The sequence below is a fragment of the Aulonocara sp. 'chitande type north' Nkhata Bay genome, linkage group LG23, assembly GCF_057382095.1.
Source record: "Aulonocara sp. 'chitande type north' Nkhata Bay isolate Kocher_YH1m ecotype deep benthic linkage group LG23, A_spYH_male_GT1.1, whole genome shotgun sequence".
NCBI classification, from domain to species: domain Eukaryota; kingdom Metazoa; phylum Chordata; class Actinopteri; order Cichliformes; family Cichlidae; genus Aulonocara; species Aulonocara sp. 'chitande type north' Nkhata Bay.
Genome location: NC_141365.1, coordinates 36,148,034 through 36,171,915, shown reverse-complemented (window position 1 = coordinate 36,171,915; position 23,882 = coordinate 36,148,034). Strand labels below are relative to the sequence as shown.

Here is a 23,882-nt window from a genome sequence, read left to right as displayed (position 1 = left end):
ATTTCAAGTTTTGCTGACCTTCCGATCCACCCTGACCACCTCCCTACATATGCTTTGTTTCTCCTGTAGTTGTTGCTCCAGCCACCAGAGGGCACTGTGACAATTAAATCATCAAATGTTACCTCAAGCGAATAGCTAGAAAATATTGTGGATCACTTTTAGGAGAAAGGACACACTCAGTTATTTAAAAGCACATTTTCAAGGTCAGATGATGATGAGGCTCCTTGGAAATGCATTTGACAGCCCACGGAGGCCTGCCATATTTCCATTGCAGTGCTCCTTGGATACTGAACATATGGGAGTTGAATGGTCAGCTGGGATATGCACGCTTGCATGTACACACAAGAGTGTTTGCTGTGGTTGACAATCCGCGATGCATTTGTCATGCCAGCCAGGCCAAGCAGGCATAAAAGCCCTTTCTTCTTAATCGAGCCCCACAGGGTAACTGGGTAATACAGATGGGGCCTGTCATGCTCTTCTAAAAAGCAACACAAGGAGGAGGATGAGCAACATGAAGTGGAAGAAGAAATCATCTGGCCTGTGTGGATCACGTTTCTCGATTAAGAGGAGAAAACTGGGTTGGTAGATTCGAATAGATAGGTAGCTGTTGTACTTTCTTTCCATATTAATAAGAACATGGTTCTTCTGAACTTCATTTTTCTCTGTGGGGGGATTAAAGAGGGCAAAGAAGCTCTGACTATAGAAAAAAGAACAGCGTCATGATTATAAATGCACCATCGCACATAAATCTGCCGTGCGTTATTTGGTCATACGTCAGGTCAGCTCATGTTTTGCGAGGCTGTGCTTGTTCGAAGGCTCACTCTCACTTTCAAAGGGAGGAAAAATAAATGATTGAAGGGGGGGGGGGGGGGGGGCTGGAAGCACTATAATGTAGCTCTTTCCTTTTTCCAGTGATAAAGAATACTTTACTTGTCTATGTCAAGCATATCTTATGGAGAGTCTCAGTGTTGCTGTCTGCCATGATCAGCCACTGTGGTGTAAATTAAGGACAATTCCCGTGAGGTTGTCACACTTGCTTAGTTGTAATAGATCAGCTTCCCACCCAGTGCTCCCCTTCCCCCGTTTCCTCTGTAAATGGATCTCACAGGAGGGACAGTGATGCTCACCAACACCTTGATTACCTCCAGGTGTTTCTCCCTCACAGTCCAAAGACATGCAGATCACTCCGGCTGCAGGGTACAGTACATGGCCCAGAGGTTTAAACGTTTTTATTTCTGTTTTTGTCTGCTGGTGGCACACTGGCAGCATCTCCTGAAGGGCTTTCCCACTATATGCTGGAGTACTCTCTTGTTACTCTGAATTAACAATGAATACATTGTGGTTATGTATTGTCTTGTACACCTTCAGTGCCAGCTTCCTCCAAATGGACAATAAAGATTTGATTCTAAGCCTGAACTTGGGCTCGATGCCCAGTAAAGGTGCCAAAAAAAAAAATTCAAAAGAAGCCCTCTGGGGACTTGAAAATGATTAAAAGCAAAAGATTAACATAAATACTTCTCCTCAAAGCACACGTATCTATGTGGCCAAAATATTGTCTTCCACCAAAGAGATAATGCCATCTAGCACCGCTTCCAGTTACTTTCTATTGAACCCAGCAGCTGTAAATGTGTGTGGTAAGCCACTGAGGGATGGTACCTTATTGACTTATTGTGTACAGAGCATGCTGTGAGTTTTACAGAAAAGAGAGCCCGACTAAGCATCTTAATGAGCAAATCAGCTCTTTGTTAACAGGAAAGAGGCACATGGACCAGGCAAAAAACATGTCATTTCATGATTTTGTGTGGTGAAAGGCTCCTGTGTCTTACTGTGATTTTCCTGGACATCTTCAACTTCTGGACTCCTTTTGGCTAAAGGGGTATTTGAATTTTTCCTTTGAACTGAGCAAATATATCAAAGATGCAGTACACAGGAGATATATCTTAAGAGAATCCCTTTCATGCTAGGGTTCGAAATATTTATCATGAACATTACACGTTTTCAGTAACAGTATATATAAAAAAAAAAGGATTTAAAAAGTCAAACAAAAGGTGGGTGGGCTTGAGTAGGTTTGCCTCCAAGCAGTCCTTTGGCCCTTTTAAGATGTTTACATTGGCTGTAAACAACGCTAGATGGTAGGAAAAAACTCATGATGAAGCTCTGGTTTTAGAGACAACTGTTTTTTAATTTAAATGGCAACAACAGCAGCCTGATTATAACTGGGGGGGATAACAAAATTAATAGTTCTTACCACCATTTTAATGATATATCAGTAATGAAGCTCAGAGCTGCAATGGGTACCTGCACCGTAGCAGCGAGCATAAATGGACGAAGCTGAGTGATGATGTCACTGAATGAAATTTTAACCTCCTATGACCTGGCGTCCACATATGTGGATATCACATTTTGGGATGTCTAGACCAAAATAATAAATTCTGTTCTACAAGGTCCTGATATATACTTACGAGGACATCATACTGCCACTGTTCTATCGAAATTTTAAACACGTCCTCATATGTCAATCTAATTTTTCTCAGAAACAAAAAACAGGTAAAAAAAAACAAAACAACTAAATGTGGAAATTCATTGTTTTCGGAGGTTAAAGGGTACCAGTGGTGGCTGAGGTCATGGTGCTATGGAAAAATATTAGAGAAAATAATATTAGAGAAAATAACCTTGGCACTTTCTTTCTTCCATTTTCCCCCCTTCTCCAGCACTAAACAAGTTGTTTTAAATTCAACAAGTGCTTAGCAGGATCTGACACTTGGAGTGGGTGATCAAAGTTTTCATAAGCTCATCAGTGAAATGATCAAATCTGTAGGTTTCTACTGAATTACTATGGAGAAATACTACCAAACAGGATGTTTTGGAAAAAATATTATGGCCGCATACCATGGAGCACTGGAACAGAAATCCCCCACAGTGATCCAACTCCCTCCCAAAAGGCTGCCGGGTTGGAGAGGTCAGATCCTGAAACACCGGAGATGTGGTAGGTGGTGTTTTTTGGAGCAGATGCATAAGCAGGTGTGGAAGTTTCAGATGAGGGAGCAGAAATCAACGTAGCATGGATAGAGTGAATCATGTTAAACATTTGCTTAAGGCACTGATTGGTAACACTCCTGCTGCTCACACAGAAAGCAGAGCCTGATCATGTTGGCCATGCAGCGTGCCTTGTTCAGAGTCAGACAGAGCTGTGCAAAGTCCATATGGCCAGATTGTTCTGTCATAGCCAAGTAAGGCAGTAATGGAGAGCTCTCTAAAGTAAGACCAAGAACTGACAGTACGCAGCTTAAAGGATCTATTAACAGGAAACTCAAGGTATACCTAGAGCCTTACCAACAGGGATTCGGGGGTCATGTAAATAGGCAAACGGACTGATTCTTATATAGCACTATTCTCCTCTCCTGGAACACTCAAAGCACTTTATACAACATGTCACATTCACACAACCACTTTCTTCTATGGTTTTTCAGTGCTTCTCAAGCTAACATTCACACACATTCATACTTGAATGGATGCATTGGACAGCAACTTGGGGTTAGTATCTTGCCTAGACTGGGGGAGCTGGGGGACCAGGGATCGAACCACTAACCGTCCAATAGATGACCTGCTCTACCTCCTGACCTACAGCCTCCCCAAGGGTCATGACTCAGGGGCCACTGTCTATCAGAAAAGAGAGGGGAATTACTCTGTGTGGTTTGAGGAATAGAAGCCTTAATGGGTCCATTAGATTTTCTAGAACAAAAGGGGTGGAAAGGTGTTTTTTCAGTGGACGTGGACCAGCTAGGAGGTAACAGGTGTTCCTGGTCCCAAAAAGTTGATTTCGTTCATCTGGAAGTAGCATTTACAGTGGGAGAAACGTTTCATCACTCTTCCAAGTGACTTTTTCAGTCTCAGCTGAATGCAAATTTCCCTGATCTTATGAACAGTACACTTGTGTAATGACTGAAACTAGCACCACTGATGAACAGTGAGGAGTGAGGTCAACCTTTCAGTGACCACTGATCAATGGTCAGTGGTCCATTGAAGGAATGCTTTTCAGAGACAGAGAAACCGGCAAATCACAAAGAAACACAGGACTCAAATGAAAACCGGATAACTGCAAACAGTCTGGTGGAAAGTGGAGCTTGAACTAATCGCTAAATGGTCACCAAATTTCTGATTATAATCAGATGCATTGGCTAAAGGACCGGAAAGCAGAAGTTTCCACCAGCAGGTGGAGCCCATGGCAGAACCTGCCCATCCGCAGCTGAAAACAAAAACATTACAGAGGGAAAGAAAACAGAGGAACCCTTGACCAGCCCAGGATCATGACATTCAGAGAGTAAATGACAAGTTTTTGCAGACACATTGGTGACTTTCATCCAAACTATGGGTGACTGTGGCAACAAGCTGCCAGTGACCAAAGCAATCACAATGAGATGTTTGGTGCAGCTCCCTCTCTTTGTCACCTAGCAATTAAAAGCACCCACTTGCCAACTGATTAGAGAACACATGTTTTTACACAAAAAATACACATTTTGGCAACAAGAGGGTGCCAGCAGATCTTGGACTGGTCTTTAGCCCTTTGTGACTTAGGCCTAACGTGCTCATAATGACGCCCTTAAAATTCAGCAGAGCAAATGTTAATCACGCTCATCATCTTGGCTTAGCGTGAGATACTATCACCATCTGCTTATCTGAAAAGCAGCAGTAAAGATGCACTCTAGCTGAGACCTATTGGAATGTCCTTGGTTAAAGCTCACACAAAATGAAAGTAGGGGCCATAAATGAAGAACATAAAACCTCTGAAACAAAATCTTACTTAATTGTTGAGGACAGCAGGTGACAGTTGTCGCAGACATTCGTTAACATGGTTAGTTATGCTGAAGGTCAGGAAATCAGATTCATTTAGGTGTATCCACTGGAAACCATGAATGCCTCCATTAAAAAACTGCCAATCTATCTAATAGGTGGTGAGGTATTTCCTCTGCAAATGAACAGTTTGAAATCCTACTAGATACAAAACAAGGGTATAACAAAAGATGAGTTGATGCATCATCTGTATAAAATTTGTATATATATCAAACGCTTCAGCACTATAATACAGTGGTGAAACTGAGCACTCCTGTAGATAAATAGAGTCAAGATATAATCGCAGAAAACATTTTCCTTGGTGTAGTAAGCTGAATTGCAGACCTCACCGAAATCTTGCTAATTTCAAAAAGTGCAACTGGCTTGTTGTCCCGCATTGTCCAGTTGGTGGAGCAGAACATGCTCTTGGACTTGAATCAACGCCTCTCGGCAGACCTTCGCCGGCTCAAACTTTTTGCGTCAGCGGGACGGTGCAGCAGGTCCCCCGGGGACAAAACACACAGATGTGCACATATTTACACACCCACATGTACTTGAATCTCTGCTACTCATATCAGCATCACGGAGCACGCCAAAACCATATGACTGTGAAGAGGCTGATGATTTAACAACAGAGAAAGTCTTAAGCATCAACGAACCATAATGGAGAAAAGAGCTGAAAGTAATGTAGGCCGCGGGTTCATTAAGTGGTTCGTTCTGCAACATGTGACAACTTACATTATTAGATTACATGCAAACTGTCATCCGCTTAGTGCTCTTAATTGATAGTGTGGCTGTCTGTGGATATATAAAAAAGAGTGAAAAGAAAAGCTTCCAATTACTGCCCACTGCTTTAACTTAAGACTTTCTCCTCACTTGTCTTTTTAATCAGCTGGGGAGATTTAGCCTGAAATATATTTTCTTTGTCAGCATCAGCCTGCTTCATTTTCTTTCTGTCTCAGACAATCACACCTTGAAGCTGCTCACTGAAAAAAAAAAGATATTCTTGGATAGTGAGCAGTATAGCTAATCAGGGATGGGGGTTAAGCAGTGTGCTTAAAGGCACTTTTTCTTATGGAAAGAACTGGTATAAATGTGGAAAGATCAAATATCATTTTTGGACTTTTACAGTCAACAACACACTGAACCTGACTTCTAATATTCACAGCAGCAGTGGTTCAGTGTAACACTGGAAACGTTCAATACCTGTGTACCACAGTGAAAATATGGGTTGCAATATAATGTTTTTTCTTGCTTATAGTTAATGTCAAATGCTTCAAATATATTTATGAAGCATGCTGTTTACATAACCAAAAACTAAACAAGCAGATGCTTTGACTCATGTCAAAGTTGCAGTTTCCATGAGCTTAGCTCCAGCAAACCCAAAATGACTTGAATCCATAACAGCTGTCAGCACTTTTATGTTTTACAGTTACTAAAGTCTGGTATTTAGAATAAAGTCAAAAATATTTATTTCTTATAAAGTTTCAAATATATATATATTTTAACTTTCCTGATTTAAATTCAAAGTCAGTTTCTACAGTAGTAAACACTGACTTCATTATCCATCTGTGCCAAATCAAATATGCGGATCCATCCACAGCGGTGACCCTGTGGGAAATAAGAGAGCAGCTGAAAGCACTGCAGTCCTGGGCATGGATGTTTACCACAGCTATATAAAGGGGGTGACCTTTCTTGTGTACCAAATATGGCAGTGATGACAAGATGTTAAATTGCACAATAGATTGAGGCAAATGTGTGAATTATTTAACAGAGAGAATTCCCGAACAAAAGGAAAACAAACTTTTAAAAAAATATGAGTAAAACATGAAACTGCTTCTCAAATTATGGTTGAGCCTCTAAAAATTGGGAGGCGGTGTATAAAAACTACAGTAATTCCTAAATGGTGAATGCAATAATTTATTTAAACCCACTGTATTTAAAGCTGAAAATCTCCACTGTTATGGTGTTTAAAATAAATAGATTTTTTTTTTTAAATTGTGCATTTATTCAAATATTTAGGTACCCAACCGTGGATATTAAGAGATTAGTTTGTGTACTGCTGAAAATGAAGTAGTAGGCATTAAAAGCATGTTTTGATTGTTTCATATTTTATATTCTTTATATTCAGAAATGTTTGAACTATGTGAGAATATGATGAGGACAACATCTGTGCCAAACATAGAATTCAAGAAGCGTCTAAAGTAAGAGTACAGACGCATTTCAAACTGTCCCACGTTTCAACAGATGCACGACTGAGATTCTGACAACCACATGATTCATCATAAAAACAACGTGATACCCATTTATAGGTTCAGGTACAGGATACTAAATATGGCTGAAAGAGTTTGTCTGACATTTTTTAAGTTTACAGTTCAATTCAGTTTTATTTATATAGTGCCAAATCACAACAAAGGAGTTTTTCCTTCCCACTTGACAGTGGGAAGGAAAAACTCCTTTGTTGCAGGAAGAAACCTGCTTTAGAGCCAGGCTCAGGGAGGGGCAGCCATCTGCTGTGACTAGTTGGGAGTCGAGATGGACTATTCAAGGAAATGTTAGTTTCCTTAAGACCTACTAAAGGAATTGCATGATGTTTTTTTTTCTTTTTCGTTATTGGATAGTGGATTAGTGAAGATTATACAGGAAAGCGACGAAAGAGCACTGGAAGACAGCAGCAAAGGGCTGAGGGTAAGCTCTGTTTTAGGCATATAGCCATATGGTTCAACCAGTGTACTAAACTGGTGTCCAACATTGCGTGATTATCTGCTTGAAGCCACAATCTGTGCATATGGACAATTAAACGTCAGCTTTAATAGAACAGGCACACTTTGCTCTGTCAGTTCAGTTCTCTAATGTACTGACCTCAGAACAGCTTTCCCTTGTTCTCTCGCTGCACTTCAATGCTGCGGTCTGATAATGTGAAACACTGCAACTTTAGCCATTATTCTACTCTCACCAGGGAAATGGCTGCTGTAAGATAACACAGTGCCAGCAGACCGAGCGCAAAATGGATATAAATAATAAATGTGAGTAAAAGGAGTACAAATATGTATAAGGCATTAATTAACAGTGATAAACCGTACCAGTGATTGATGCTGGACTGTGTTACGATACCTTTCAGATATCCTGCTCATGCATTCAGTGTAAAATACTCAAAGCCAAACATTGAGCTGAATGAGCACTTTGCAGCTACTATATTGTTTGGGCCACAGGTGAAAGTACAAGTCACAGCTGTGAGCATTAAGCACCTGATACATGCTTATTATGAACTGATTTCCTTTGGTTCGCTTAATATGGTTACAGCATTAAAGTGCATTATATCAGTGACGATGTGAAGGCTAACCTTTTTACTACCTTTTTCATACTGAAACCACAAGCACTGCTCATCTTTACAACAATAGCTCCTTAATGTATCGACACATGAATCATTGCTCTGCTTGCTTTTTTGTTCCCAGCTAATAACTCCCCTCCCTACACTGCCTTGTGAACACTCACAAACCCCTGATTTGTGGCCATTAACAGCTGTTTTATAGGCTGTAAATCAGTATATGCCAGAGCCAGATTAATCTGCCAGTGATTCCAAAATATGAAGCTACTATTGGATACCTCACAACACTAAACACGTTTCCTTTTTTTGTCAAATGGCAAGAAACCCACTACTGCACATGTCAAATGATGATTTGTTGGTCCATTAATCAACTGATAATCATTTGTGAACAATTTTGATAACTCATTATGGTTTTCTTTGCTAGCTTCTCCGACCTCCATGATAGTGACGATTTCATATGTTAAATTCCCTGGAACATTTCAATAATGTTTTAATTAAAAAGCACTGATGCATTCTTAAAGATAAATCATGATCATGATCTTCCAAACAGAAAAGACAAAAGAGATGAAGGATTCCTCACAGTTTGTGTGTTTATTCAGCAGTGCAAATGTCGCGCACGGTTGGGTTTATGATTTACTAAATTGTGGTATGCAAACCTTTTTACTTTTGGTGTGAGTGAAATATGCATAAAAAGACTTTCAAAATGATTTTCCCACCCTCTGCCCCTCTTTCGTATGACTGCCACACTTAATGTTACTGGGCTACAGCACTGATAATCTTATAATACCCAGTAAGAATGGATAGGACCAGTGATGGAACCTAATTTACTCAAGCACCTAAAGTACAGTTTTAATGTACTTTTTCATTATTTAAACATTTCTATGTTATACTGCTTTCTAATTGATGTGAATATTGTATTTTTGTAATATAACACTATTAAAAAAAAACTTTATTTTCTGATTTTAAAATATAAATCAACTAATATATAATGATTCTGTATTATTATGGGCAAAGCTACCTAGCAGTAAAAAGGTAACTTAGTCATCCTTATCTGCAACATTAAAAGTTATATATACATTAATAAATTACTAATTAGACTTTAATAATGAAATATATACAATAGAGTACTTTAACTGCATTCACTGGGCCCTCTTTAGGTACACCTATTCAACTGCTTATTAGTGCAAATAAATCAGCCAATTAAATGGCAGCAACTCAGCGCATTTAGGCATGTAGGTCCGCATGTACAATATGAATCCTCCACAGATCAAACCTTTAATCTAAGGAGCTTGGAAAGAAAGTGACCGGACTTCTTTAAGGCATTTCTGCTCTCATCTGAGAAGCTTTTTCAGTTCCAAGACCAAATGGTGGACAGTTCCAGGTCCCACTATAGTGGGTAAGCAACCCTGTTAAGGGATTAAATATCCCTCTTCCCACCCCTTAAAAAAACAAAAATATAGATCCACACTGCTTGTACCAGCAATACAGGCAAGTGTGGGGGATAGGGACACAGACTCATGAATAGATGGACATGTCATAAACTAATATTCATCATGCATGATGTCAACTCAAAATGATTTCTTGAACATGGCAATGACTTCAGTGTTCTCAAATGGCCTCCACAGTTACCAGATCTCAGTCCAGAAGAGTAGTTTTGTGATCTGGAGGAAGGGTAGATGAAATGAGAAGAAGCTAATTTAAAATATTCACAATACACACACACACACACACACACACACACACACATATATATATATATATATATATATATATATATATATATTAGGGGTGGGGGAAAAATCGATACTGTGTAGTATCGTGATATTTTGTTTGCTAATAATGTATCAATACAGGGACAGCAGAAATCGATATTTTGTTACAAAAAAAGTTTTTGTGCTCTGACTTCAGAGCATGTTTGTCACGGTGCGGCATGGCACACCGTGGAAGGAGTGGGGAAGGAGGACCCAGGCGTGGTGCTCTACGTATAGACAGTGTTTATTTACAGAGGGTGATATCAAACAACAATAAATCCCCGTGTTTCTCCCCAGACTCCCGTGTCGTGTCCTCCAAGTGCTCTCTGCTCCCGTGTCTGCACTCCCGGTGCTCGCTGCTCCTTAAGCCTTCCACGCTCCTCCTGCGGGAAACAATAGCGGCAGCAGTCAGGACACTGAACAATGGCAGGCATACACTACACGACCAAAACCTAAACTGGGTAACTAACGTGGAGTCCCAAGCAATGATCCCGCGTCGGTGGGAGCTCCAAGACTCTCTTAAGTAGCTCCCCCAACGAGGCCTGATCAGCAGCAGGTGTGTGGCTTCGGGTGTGGCCAGTCCCCTTGCAGGGCCACACCCTCCAGGCCTGACGCCGCCTATAAACAAGTGCTCAGCCACCCACACACACATATACACAAGCACAGGGAAGGGGGAGCAACACCAAAATACACAACAATAATAATAATAATAATATAATACATGACTGCTCAGGGATCCTGGGTCGCCCAGTCCCAGGACCCTGACAATGTTGATCCTTTTTCTGAGCAAGAACCCTGACATTCCTTCACTGTCCAAATGTGTTTAACTTATTTTTGGCAGCAATAAACATGACAGTTTACTTATTTTAATTTAAGACATGTTTTATTTTAATTAAGTTTAAAACTTTTTTATTTAATGTAAAATAATATTTTGTTTTAATTTACTTTCAAATTCTTCAGTTGCTGAATGGGCTGCATAGATTTTATATATGTTATAGTTCAGAATAGCTATAATTGTACCAGATGGTTGCATTCAGTTAAGTTGGACTAGACTGTAATACAAACCATTCAGTTTGTCAACAATAAAACTGACTGAAATGAGAGACTGAGTGCGAGACTTTGATATTAGATAAAATGAATACTGATAAAGTTTACCTTTATGTACAGAATCTGAATATCGCAAAATATTTTAAAAAATTGCAATAATATCATATCGTGCGTTAAGTATTGTGATAATATCGTATTGTGGGATGTATGGTGATTCCCACCTCTAATATATATATTAATATATTAATTAGGGGTGCAACGGTACACAAAATTCACGATTTGGTTCGATACTTTGGTGTCACGGTTCGATATTTTTTCGATACAAAAAAAAATGTTCATGCCTTTTTAATTTGTCATTTATTAAAATTAGAAATATATATTTTAACTCAAAAGTACAGTTTTTAAATTTAATGTTGCTGAAACAACAAAGGGATAAAATAATAAATCTATCTGATTGAGAAATCACTCATCTTTGGAAAAGAGAGTTTATTACAGAGAAATGGCTCTTTCCAAAATAAAAGCTCTATACTATACGCTTCTTCTGGGCTATATTCTCAGTAGCATATTAAACATATCAGGTCCCCATAAGGAGAATCATGTGCTAACGGCTGTCTAAATGACTCGGGTAAAGTTTGTAGCATGCGTACTTGTTGTTTTTGTCTGCTTCCACTTGTCTTTGCACTAGGATGATGTCGGAGTAAATGTGCAGTCATATTCATTGTGTTCCCACTAGTGCTGTCAGCGTTAATCTCGTTGAAATGACGTTAACGCCACAACACGGAGAAATCTCCGTTATCGAGCTACCGCGGATCGCCCCGTGCGTGGGGCTGGATGTCCAACACGTTAACGAGCTAACTGCGCTAACACACTAGTTCCCACCAATGTAACTGAGCATTGTGTGGCACATCCAACATACTGTTTTACTTTAGTCCATGACGCGCTTACCTTCAGGGTCATACGTCACATGAAAACCAAAATAGTTCCAAACGCCACATCTGAATGAGGGTGGGGGAGGTTCAATTTGCCATGTTGCAAGGAGAGCTTAACTTCTGTCTCGCTAACTTGCCATGCGCTCAGTGAATCTGCGTTCGACTACTCCGCCTAGGCTGCACTGTCGAGCGCAGATCCACTGAGTGCTCAACACAGACAGCATCGTCAGAAGGAAAGTTGATAAAATAAATTTAAAATTTTGTATTGTTCGATACATATGCGTACCGAACCGAAAGCACTGTATCGAACGGTTCAATATCGATACGAGTATCGTTGCACCCCTAATATATATATATATATATATATATATATATATATATATATATATATATATATATATATATATATATATACAGTGGGGCAAAAAAGTATTTAGTCAGCCACCGATTGTGCAAGTTCCCCCACTTAAAATGATGACAGAGGTCAGTAATTTGCACCAGAGGTACACTTCAGCTGTGAGAGACAGGATGTGAAAAAAAAATCCATGAATTCACATGGTAGGATTTGTAAAGAATTTATTCGTAAATTAGGGTGGAAAATAAGTATTTGGTCACCTCAAACAAGGAAAATCTCTGGCTCTCACAGACCTGTAACGTCTTCTGTAAGAAGCTTTTCTGTCCCCCACTCGTTACCTGTATGAATGGAACCTGTTTGAACTCATCATCTGTATAAAAGACACCTGTCCAGAGCCTCAAACAGTCAGACTCCAAACTCCGCCATGGCCAAGACCAAAGAGCTTTCGAAGGACACCAGGAAAAGTATTGTAGACCTGCACCAGACTGGGAAGAGTGAATCTATAATAGGCAAGCAGCTTGGTGTGAAAAAATCAACTGTGGGAGCAATCATCAGAAAATGGAAGACATACAAGACCACTGATAATCTCCCTCGATCTGGGGCTCCACGCAAGATCTCATCCCGTGGGGTCAAAATGATCATGAGAACGGTGAGCAAAGATCCCAGAACCACACGGGGGGACCTGGTGAATGACCTGCAGAGAGCTGGGACCAAAGTAACAAAGGTCACCATCAGTAACACACTACAACGGCAGGGAATCAAATCCCGCAGTGCCAGACGTGTCCCGCTGCTGAAGCCAGTGCATGTCCAGGCCCGTCTGAAGTTTGCCAGAGAGCACATGGATGATACAGCAGAGGATTGGGAGAATGTCATGTGGTCAGATGAAACCAAAGTAGAACTTTTTGGTATAAACTCAACTCGTCGTGTTTGGAGGACGAAGAATACTGAGTTGCATCCCAAGAAAACCATACCTACTGTGAAGCATGGGGGTGGAAACATCATGCTATAGGGCTGTTTTTCTTTCAAGGGGACAAGACGACTGATCCGTGTTAAGGACAGAATGAATGGGGCCATGTATCATGAGATTTTGAGCCAAAACCTCCTTCCATCAGTGAGAACTTTGAAGATGAAACGAGGCTGGGTCTTCCAACGTGACAATGATCCAAAACACACCGCCCGGGCAACAAAGGAGAGGCTCCGTAAGAAGCATTTGAAAGTCCTGGAGTGGCCTAGCCAGTCTCCAGACCTCAACCCCATAGAAAATCTGTGGCGGGAGTTGAAAGTCCGTGTTGCTCTGCGACAGCCCCAAAACATCACTGCTCTCGAGAAGATCTGCATGGAGGAATGGGCCAAAATACCAGCTACTGTGTGTGCAAACCTGGTAAAGACCTATAGTAAACGTTTGACCTCTGTTATTGCCAACAAAGGTTATGTTACAAAGTATTGAGTTGTATTTTTGTTATTGACCAAATACTTATTTTCCACCCTGATTTACGAATAAATTCTTTACAAATCCTACCATGTGGATTCATGGATTTTTTTTTCACATTCTGTCTCTCACAGTTGAAGTGTACCTCTGGTGCAAATTACTGACCTCTGTCATCATTTTAAGTGGGGGAACTTGCACAATCGGTGGCTGACTAAATACTTTTTTGCCCCACTGTATATATATATAAATTCCCCACTCGCCCCTGTGGGCGGTCTATTCTTCAAGCTCGGGTCCTCTACCAGAGGCCTGGGAGCTTGAGGGTCCAGCTGCGGTGTCTTAGCTGTTCCTAGGACTGCGCTTTTCTGGACAGAGATCTCCAATGTTGTTTCTGGGATCTGCTGAAGCCACTCGCCCAGTTTGGGAGTCACCGCACCTAGTGCTCCAAGTACCACTTGGACCACTGTTACCTTCACCCTCCACATTTTCTCGAGCTCGTCTCTGAGCCCTTGGTATTTCTCAGCCAATTACGTGGCAGCAACTCAGCACATTTAGGCATGTAGGCACGTTCATCTGCTCAAGTTCAAATCGAGTATCAGACTGAGGAAGTAATATGATTTAAGTGACTTATGTGGCATGGTTCAGAGAGCTGATTGGTATTTTCCTGAATAGCCTCTCTAGGATTTACAGTTAATGGACCAACAAAGGAGAAAATATCCAGTGAGCTCTTCTATATATACAGACAGTATGTACAATATGAATCCTCCACAGATCAAACCCTGGTGGATTACATGAATAGGATGAGGGACCTATGGATATATATATATATCTCCATCCATCCATCGATTCGCTTCTGCTTATCCTTTTCAGGGGCTGGAGCCTATCCCAGCTGTCATAGGGCAAGAAGCGGGGTACACCGTGGACAGGTCACCAGTCTGTCTCAGGGCTAAGAAATAGAGACAGACAACCATTCGCACTCACATTCACTCCCAAATTCACACCTATGGGCAATTTATATTGACCAATTAACCTATCCCCACTAACTGCATGTCTTTGGACTGCGGGAGGAAGCCGGAGTACCGGGGAGAACCCATGCAAACATGGGGAGAACATGCAAACTCCACACAGAAAGACCCTGGCCTGATGGTGAAATTGAACTCAGGACCTTCTTGCTGTGCGGCAACAGTGCTAACCACCGTGCCTACCAGAGATGGGCAGTAACGCGTTACTGTAATCTGATTACTTTTTTCAGGTAATGAGTAAAGTAAGGGATTACTATTGCAAAAATGGTAATTCGATTACCGTTACTTTCCCGTAGGAACGCTGCGTTACTAAAACTGTGATGACATGTCAGTGTCTCATGACAGTGACGTAAGCGAGTGCGCCGTTAGTGACAACAGCTGTGTGCAGATCAACAATGGATCATATATCAATGCGGGAGAGAGTATGAGCGTGCAGCGTTTAAAGTGTGGAAGTACTGACCTTACTTCGACTTTGATTCCATAAAAAGTGACAAAAACATTAGTGTACGTTGTGTGTGGGAAGAAAACTTATTTTTACAGCGAAAAAACCCCCTTAAACTTCCAAGCAAGCACCGAGTGCGCTATGACGTAATGGGAAACTCACAGAGAAACTCGCGGATTCTTCAACTGACTGCTGCGGCACATCAGCACCAGGGTAAACCTCCGCCTACCTTACTCCTGCTTTACAGGTGAAAATAGACCAACAGGACCGCTAGTCTTTGATGTTATTTATTTTCTGCTGTGTTTTACTTGCATCTATTTGAAAGAGTGAGTGTAAACACAAAAAAACCCAAATATTTTATGTGCTGGAATGTGCAGAAAATAGGTTTAAATGTTAAACAAATTTCTTCCAGTCAGAGAATGTTGCATATAATTACATTTTTGCTTGGTGCATAAAGTTAAAAGGTTAAAACTAATAAAACAAGTTTTAAAAAGAGACTTTTCCATTTGATTACATTTTGTATGATGGATTATGCAGAAAAAGTAGAATTGGGCTGAAAGATCTATCGCTTTATCACCTATTCAGGTTGTAAATCACGTTTTTAAAAAGTAACTAAGTAATTAACTCATTCACTGCCAGCCATTGGCAGTGAATGAGTTAAACCCATTGACTCATGCACTGCAATTGACGGCTATAGACGTCAATGGCAGTGAATGAGTTAATTACTTTTGAAAATAAGTAATTAGTAAAGTAACGGGATTACTTTTTTGGGGAAGTAATCGGTAATTAGTTACTGATTACTTTTTTCAAGTAACTTGACCAACACTGGTGCCTACATCTATCTTTCTATCTATCTATCTATCTATCTATCTATCTATCTATCTATCTATCTATCTATCTATCTATCTTTGTTAATATCTCAAAATACAATAAAAAGGTTCCAAATCCTTATAACATGCAAAAAAAAAAATAACTCAAACCCACTATTACACCATCTCACAGGGCTAGAGGTACAAGAGCTCTCACACGTGCTCTGTGCTTAACCTTGCAATATGTGCTGTAACCAAAACAGCTCAAACGGCACTCACACTATTGTCTAAAAGAGGCTGTGCAGTTGTTGCATTCAGTGGCCCTCAAAAGGTAGAACATTATTTTTTTGTGCGATGCAGTGAAGTGTGAAGTTTGTGTGTCCCGTCTATACGCCAGCACACAAGTGAATTGCTACAGTTTGGCAGAGAGAAGCATGGGAAACATGTACAAGCTTCTTTGAGTGGATTGAATTAAGCCATGAAAGAGATTAATCTGTTTTTATTTTTAGACACATTAAAGGGTGTGCTGACATTTTTACAAGTCTGTCTTAAAGAAAAAAACATTTCAGATAACGACGAGTGAAATGAATAGATTTTGTTTCCTGTCCCTTAAACAGAAATAACAGAAGTGATCTCTTTATAGCCAGCATTAGCAGAAGAGGCTCTATTGGCAAAGAGCTGAATGTGATGAATGCAATCATCACAGTACTTCAAAAATTAAAAAATCAATTCTGGTTCAAACCAGTATTTAGCAATTTAATTATCGTCAGTCATTTGGTCAAGGGATCATTTAAGTAAACTTTTATTTGGCATTGATGAGTATTTTGCCAAAACTAGACTAAGATTCTACCGATTCGAAAGCTAAAGGTTCATGCTGGAATGCTAACGTGCTAATTTCTACTCACTGTTGAAGCACATTAGCAAGCCAAGTGTAACACCCTTTTCAATAGTTGGGATACAGATTTTAATAATTACATGAGTACCAATTGCTAAGGTTCGACTACTGGAGCAAAGTGGATGAATGAGTTTGAGGAACTTTTATTCATTTGGATAATATGAATAATAACTTACATATACAATAAAAAACAATAGCATTACATAAAAGGAAAAATGGGCCCAAATAATGGAAAACAATAAACAAAACATACCTCCGGGGGATTTGACTCAGTGTCTCTAGTGTCAGCTGACACCTCTTATTTGAGTGAGTCCAGCAGTAAAGTCTCTCCTTGCAGGATGTGCAGAGGAACAATGAAATGCAGTTCTCTCCAACCACTTAAGTAGAATTTGTACATTTCAAAGTCCATCCAAAGAATTTCAATTTATTTTGAGATCATACATGTTAACGAATCCTGGAGGGGTGGCTTGCCATCTTTGGACCGGGTCATCAATGAGTCATTCATCAAAAAAATGTTCAAAACTTGTTAGAGTAACATTAAAAAAGAATCTGCTGTTTAGACATTCATACATACGTTCTTTCTTATCTTTTCTTCATACATACTAGCAACAGCAATAGCTGCTATAGCCATTAGCACATCATTGTTGATGGCTTAGCTTGTTTCTGAACAAGAATGTTGAGAAGTTAACTCACCCAGAAGAGTCCCAGCAGTTAGAAAACTCTCCTCCAACTAAACAACGGTTGCCTGAAAGTTTGTTTCCTTAGCTTCCTCAGCAAAATCCAACAAAAGAAGGCAAACACGTTTCTCTCTTGGGGCTCCCACTTTATATATTTCACAGATCATCAGGTTTGTGAAGTATATAGATTATATCTCACCAAAATAATTTTACTTAATAAAACTTTTTAATTAACTCAGCATTTCAACCTCACTCATAATTGAATGAAACCCTTAATAATGCTCTAGGGTTACTCAAGATTTTGCTAATTAGCATTCGGGCATTTTTCAAAGCACACATGGGAAATCAAAGTATTGTACAAACTGAAGATTTGAGCTGTTGATGCCAATAAGTGACAAGGTAGAGGTTTGCCAAAGTAGCATAGTTTGTCCGGAGTAGGATCTTAAAATCTGAAGCAAATCAGTGAGCCATGTAACAGCTGAGATACTTTACTTAAAAAATGATTCTACTCACTCAGAGTCTAAGTACCACATGAGATGTCCATCCATTCATTAATGTCTCTTAATGTCTTTAAACACTTATCCACTTCAGGGTCAGTGGGGGCTGGAGTCTATCTCAGGGAACAATGGTCAACAGGCAGGGTACACTCTCGACAGGCTGCCAGTGGTCACAGGCCTAAAAAAGAGATAAAGAAAATCATTCACACCTTTGGCCAATTTAGAATTACCACTTAACCTAACAAGCATATCTTTAGACTGTGGGAGGAAGCCCGAGCACCCAGAGAGAAATTTTCACATTTATACTGCAGGAGCCACTTCTATTATCATTGTGCATTACAGGCAAAAAATACTACTCAGTTTTCATTGAGAGCTGGTACTTCTAATAATCTTAATACTCTTTTTTATGATCTCACTGTATTGGACAGACTTTATCTCATTGTTAGTGTCATCCATCCATTCCCTTCTGCTTATCTTTAGAAGGGTCACGGGTGTGCTGGACCCTAACCTAGCTTCCATAGGGCAAAAGGTGGGGTACAACCTGGTATGGTCGCGAATCTAACACAGGGCTGACACAGAGAGACAGACTGTTAGTTTGCTGTCATTTCAACGAGATTAATGCTGTTTAATTCTTGTTGGCCATTAGCTGAGGTGCTGCATTGTATCCTGCAAGGACCAGGAAAAACAAGGGGAAGTAAATATTTTTTAGACAAAAAATCCGAGTCCGAGTAAAGTCACAAGTCTGAAACTTTGAATTTCAAGTCCTTTCGAGTCTTTAAAAAAAAAAAAAAAAAACGAAGAATGTTGCAGTTATATGCTAAATGTAAATATTAGACCATGTCATTTTTAAATCTGTGTTTTTTCTCAACACATGACGAAATAGTGAACTTAGAAAATATACGCAAATTGTGAAATTGCACCTCTATAAAATGCAGCTCAATTAAACTTAGCTCCAAGAATAATTTTCACCGACAGTTCTGAGATAAGCTGCATGGTATTCTTGGATGTGCTTGTAGGGCCAGCTTTAAAATCGCATGACAAAAATATCATACACATTAAAAAAAAACTGTATCACCAACGTAGCCTGGACAAGATTTGCTTGTTAGATGAAGTCATGATCTCATCGTAGCAAGAGAGAAGCACCACCTACCGTTCTTTATGCAACTTCAACTGTCGGAGAAAGTTGGAAGTTGTTCCATCTCTGTCTGTGATTCTCTTCTTGCATCTTTTGCATATTGCATTTCAGTTTTTTGTTGACTACTTCATAGTTTATGTACCTGAAAAAAATAACTCCTTGCAGCATTTTTGAGCGTTTTTTTTTTTTTAAATCTGGTTAATTTGATTGACTGTGCTACAGCTCACGCACACATACGTACGGAGTGTGGTTTGAATAAATGAATCAATGAATTGAATTAATGGTGCACACTTTCTATATAATATGTATGTTAAATTTTATATTTGGGGTGAAATATCAAGTCTTTTCAAGTAAACCGGTTCAAGTCCAATTCAAGTCCCAGGTCATTGGTGTAAAAGTCCAAGTCAAGTCACAAGTCTTAGAACATTTTTTCAAGTCAAGTCTAAAGTCATAAAATTAATGACTCAAGTCTGACTCGAGTCCAAGTCATGTGACTCGAGTCCACATCTCTGATAACTAGTCTAAACTAAAACATTGGGTCACTTTGTCAGACTATACGTCAGACTATACAACTTAGCTAACTGGCAAATCAGTAAATGTTAACCCTAAAATAATTTCACATCCAAAGTTATATGAATGCTTTATTTTTGTTTTGAACACATATCATAGTGTTATTTTCCTTCAAAATTTCAGCTTGTCTCAACGTCATAAATGGCCTGTTTAATGGATTCCTGAATGCTGCAAAGCTGAGAAAACAACACTGATCACTTCATTGGAGCTGAAAGAATGTGGACTACTTTTAGCTCCCACTGGTGCTTTGGTCCTTCTTTGTTCATGAGAATAGAAGCAGCATTTGGGCCCATAAATTCCCAGTTATATCAAGTTAGAAAAAGCGGATAGCAGTGGAAGCCCCATGGAAAATAAATTTTTTTTAAAATTCACTTTATGTTGAAACCAGGTCACCACGTATGGAGTTAAGACGAAAATCCATAGAGAATATTGAATGAAACACAAGATTAATTTTTAATTTAAAATTTGTTCACTAACATGAACCATCCATCCATGTATTTTACTTCTGCTTATTCAAAGTTGCATCCTGGTTGAAGAAACATCCTATTCCCCAGCAATCCTTTACAGTTTCTCTTGGAGTATCCTCAAGACACTTCTGGGTCAGATGAGGCAGTCCTGGTCTACCATTAGTCATCGCAATGGCTCTGCTGTCAAACAATCAGAGATTGTCTTCTGTTTTTTTGGTTTTTTTAATCATTCTACAATGCATCTTTTGTCCTGTCTTACCCCCATCACTCCAACCGGTCACGGCAGATGGCTGCCCCTCCCTGAGCCTGGTTCTGCCAGATGTTTCTTGAGGTTAAAAGGGAGCTTTTCCTTCTCACTGTTGCCAAGCACTTCCTCATTGTTGGGATTTTTCCTCTATTATTGTAGAGTTTACCATACAATGTAAAGCGCCTTGACTGCCAACTGTTTTGGAGATTTGAGCCCCAGCAACCCCGGTATCGGGAGGGGAGGGGGCACAAGGGGCGAGATTCCGTAATAGGCTGTAACTTGAAGTCGTATCCATAGAAACCTCTGAATCTCACCTAAACCTCATATAAACCATTTCTACAACCACCAAACACACACGCAACCAGTTTTTGCTTTGTGCAATCGTTTCAAATGTTGTTGCCAAGCAAAATAACCCAAGATCCTATGTACCGCCTGGAAATGCTATTAATTGCCATGGTAACCAGAGCTGCTCCAGGAAACACTGTGGAGCTGTTCTGACTTTAAGGGTGTTAGTCTTTCTCTTCTAGGTGAACGATGAAGTGAATGATGACGACTGTTGTTTGCAACTTGACTATATATTTGATTCTGGGGTCTGACTATGTTGCAGGTTTACACTTCAGGATGAAAAAACTTGACAAATGTTACATTCATCTACAATATGTGCTCACTTTTATTCCTTCTGGCTTTTGCAGAGAAACCAACAGTCATAGATGTGGGCATCTATATCAACAGCATCGGCCCTGTGTCATCCATTGATATGGTGAGTTATGGCTTTATCTCCATCGTCTGCCCCATCTGCACACAAACACATTTGTCCACTGCCCGATATTAGCATCATCAGACACGAAAGCTGTCATTCCTCATGCTGTATTTGGAGGCCACGTGGCCCATCACAGCTGTTTGTGTTGCGGCAGAAGCCAAGAAAGACAGGTGTGGACACTCTTTTTGTTTCCCTATGTCCTATGAATAAGCTTGAATTCATCAAGTTGGTGAGTTTAAAATTGCTGCTATGAAAGTATTCTGCTATTCAATTAGACAGCAGTTTGGGTCTCAGTAGAGATGAGCCTCATTTTATTCCAGTTTTCTTCATTTAGTTACTGCATCTTTTTGACTGGCATGAAAATCACAAGAACAAAGTTCAACTGTGAGGGGGAAAAATGGGTTTGGAGAAAGACCAGGACATGGATCAATGGCTTTTTCATAATGGAGGGTCTGATCAGATTCAATAAAACATATGAAGAGCTGAAGCTGAAAGGTTGATGAGCAGTAATGAGAAAATAGCTACTTTTCAGACAACTAAACGCATAAGCAGTCTGTTATTTGGCCTTCAGTGGAGTGCAGCAGACTAAATGGAAGCAACCTCCTATTATTTTGAATCCAAAGGGTCTGTTCTGCCGCTGTCAATAGAGTCAGATATGCATATTTTTCTCCTTTAATTTCTGTCTTCCAATATAAAAAATGTATTGGTTTACAAACAGACTAAATGATGAAAGTACTTCATCTGAACCTGCTCAGTCACAATATGCTTACCTGGAGCAGTTGACTGGCGGTGTAAAATATTCCCAATTATAAAACAGATGCAGCCTTTTTGTATTCAAGCCCAATGGACTACATTTTAAAAGACTGCACTGTACAAAGTTGTTTTAAGTCTACCTATTACACTTTCACTGTGGACTCCCACAGCAGAGGATGTTTAGGTTTTCTCTGAAAGTGAAAGCGGATAAATTCAATTTGGGATGCAAAATGGTGTTGCTGAACTCACAGTTCATTAAGTTGATTTTCTACTTTGTACTCCAAGGAGCCGGCAGGACTCGCACAGTCATTTTGAAAGATAGTCTTTGGAACTATTACTAAGGTTACCAAACTGTGACCAAACCAAATGCCAGCTAGGGCCAGTGTTTGACACTTCTTGTCCCGGTTGATTTGCTAACACTTCTGCTTGGTGTGTTAATGCAACTGAAATGGGGAGGAAACAAGAGCGCCTAATTTGTCACGAACAGTACAGAGAAGCACCTAATGCAACATATTACGGCTCAGCCAAACACATGCCCACTGTTTTGACAAAGAGGTTAGTCTACAGTAAGCCTTTTTTGTCATTGTATAATCCATAGCTATGTTATTTTCCTCTGCCTTCTTCACAGTAAAAGCCAACCTGTATTTCAGCAGATGAACTCTTTTAATATATAACCCTCTGAAGTTCCCTTTTTAAAAGGCACAATTCAGTTAAATATAGCTCCAATATAGAGCGTTAAACTGATGGGCTGCCTGTAGAGTTTATAGCTATTGGTAATTTCCAACCCCAGATGATGGCCAGTAACTGAAAAATCTAACTACATGTTGGGTCGACCAAGCCTGCAATGAGTGAATGGCATGGAAGGTTAAAAATGAGTTTCTGGTTATGCTGTAGATTTCTTGCAGAAGTCTAAATCAGGTATTAGTGTTTGGAGAGAAGGACCATTAAGTACGTTTTGATGTGTGTCAGACTATTTATTTGTGCAGCAGATTTTAATTGACTAAAACTAAGAGACGGCATTTTTGGCTTTTGACTTTAGTAGAATCCAAGTCTCCAAGTTTCTAAATGTTGTCCATTTATCCATTTTCTTCCACTTATCCAATTGGGATTGGGGGTGGAGCTTATCCAGTCTGTTGCTGTGCTACCACAGAGAGGCAGACAGCCATTCAGAATAACCCAAATAAACAACATGCAAACTCCACCCATGAAATGCAAGGCCAGCATTTACAATTCTTCCTTGTATATGTTGTGCTTTCAATGTTGCTGTGTCCTAATTCCATGGATTTCCTCTGGCATCTTTTCACAATCCAAAGACATTCATATCAGGTCAGTTGTTGATTCTAAATTGGTTGTATGTATGGATGTGAGACTGTGTGGTGGTTGGCTGTATCCCTGTGTTTCTGTAATGAAATAACACCTGGCGAGGGTGTACCCTGCCTCGCTCACACCCTATAACAGTAAAGATGCGCCCCAACGCTCCAGCGCCCCGGTAACCCAACGTTTATGGATGGCTTGTATTCTGGGACCTGTGCTACAAAAGGACTTCAACATACCCCAGATATCTTTTCCTTACCCTGCTTCTCTAACCTTACATATTATCACCAGTCAGGCTGATGTTGATGGTGGCTATCAGACAATATAAAACAGGCAGAAATTTAACCAAAAACAGTTTTAAAAAGGTGAGTTTTGAGTTGTTTTTTAAAAATAACTACCGAGTCCACAGCTCTTAATGTATGAGGGAGAGAGTTCCACGGTCTCGGGGCCACAGTGGCAAAAGCTCTGTCACCCTTAGTTCTCATCTTAGTCTGTTTTATAGCAAGTAAGCCCTGATCAGATGACCTCAGGGACCTGCTAGGGACAAAGGGCTGTAGCAGATCGGAGATGTAGGGAGGTGTCAGTCCATGCAAGGCTCTAAATGTCAAGACCAGGATCTTAAAATGTA

The 23,882-nt window shown here is 40.0% G+C and overlaps 1 protein-coding gene and 1 long non-coding RNA gene across 2 annotated transcripts in view; one reads left to right on the top strand and one right to left on the bottom strand.

Annotated features, from left to right (window-relative positions):
• Window positions 1-23,882, top strand: part of LOC147302344 (gamma-aminobutyric acid receptor subunit gamma-3-like) — a 179,048-nt gene that overhangs the window by 47,741 nt on the left and 107,425 nt on the right. The window contains exon 3 of the mRNA XM_086282567.1: window positions 21,120-21,187. Within this exon, the coding sequence (XP_086138693.1) occupies window positions 21,120-21,187 (68 nt within the window). The remainder of the gene's footprint in view (window positions 1-21,119; window positions 21,188-23,882) is intronic.
• LOC147302345 (uncharacterized) lies at window positions 10,136-10,659 on the bottom strand. Its single transcript, XR_015127353.1, has 2 exons — window positions 10,380-10,659; window positions 10,136-10,292 (listed from the first exon to the last, which is right to left on the bottom strand). It is a non-coding gene; the product is annotated as an uncharacterized LOC147302345 (long non-coding RNA).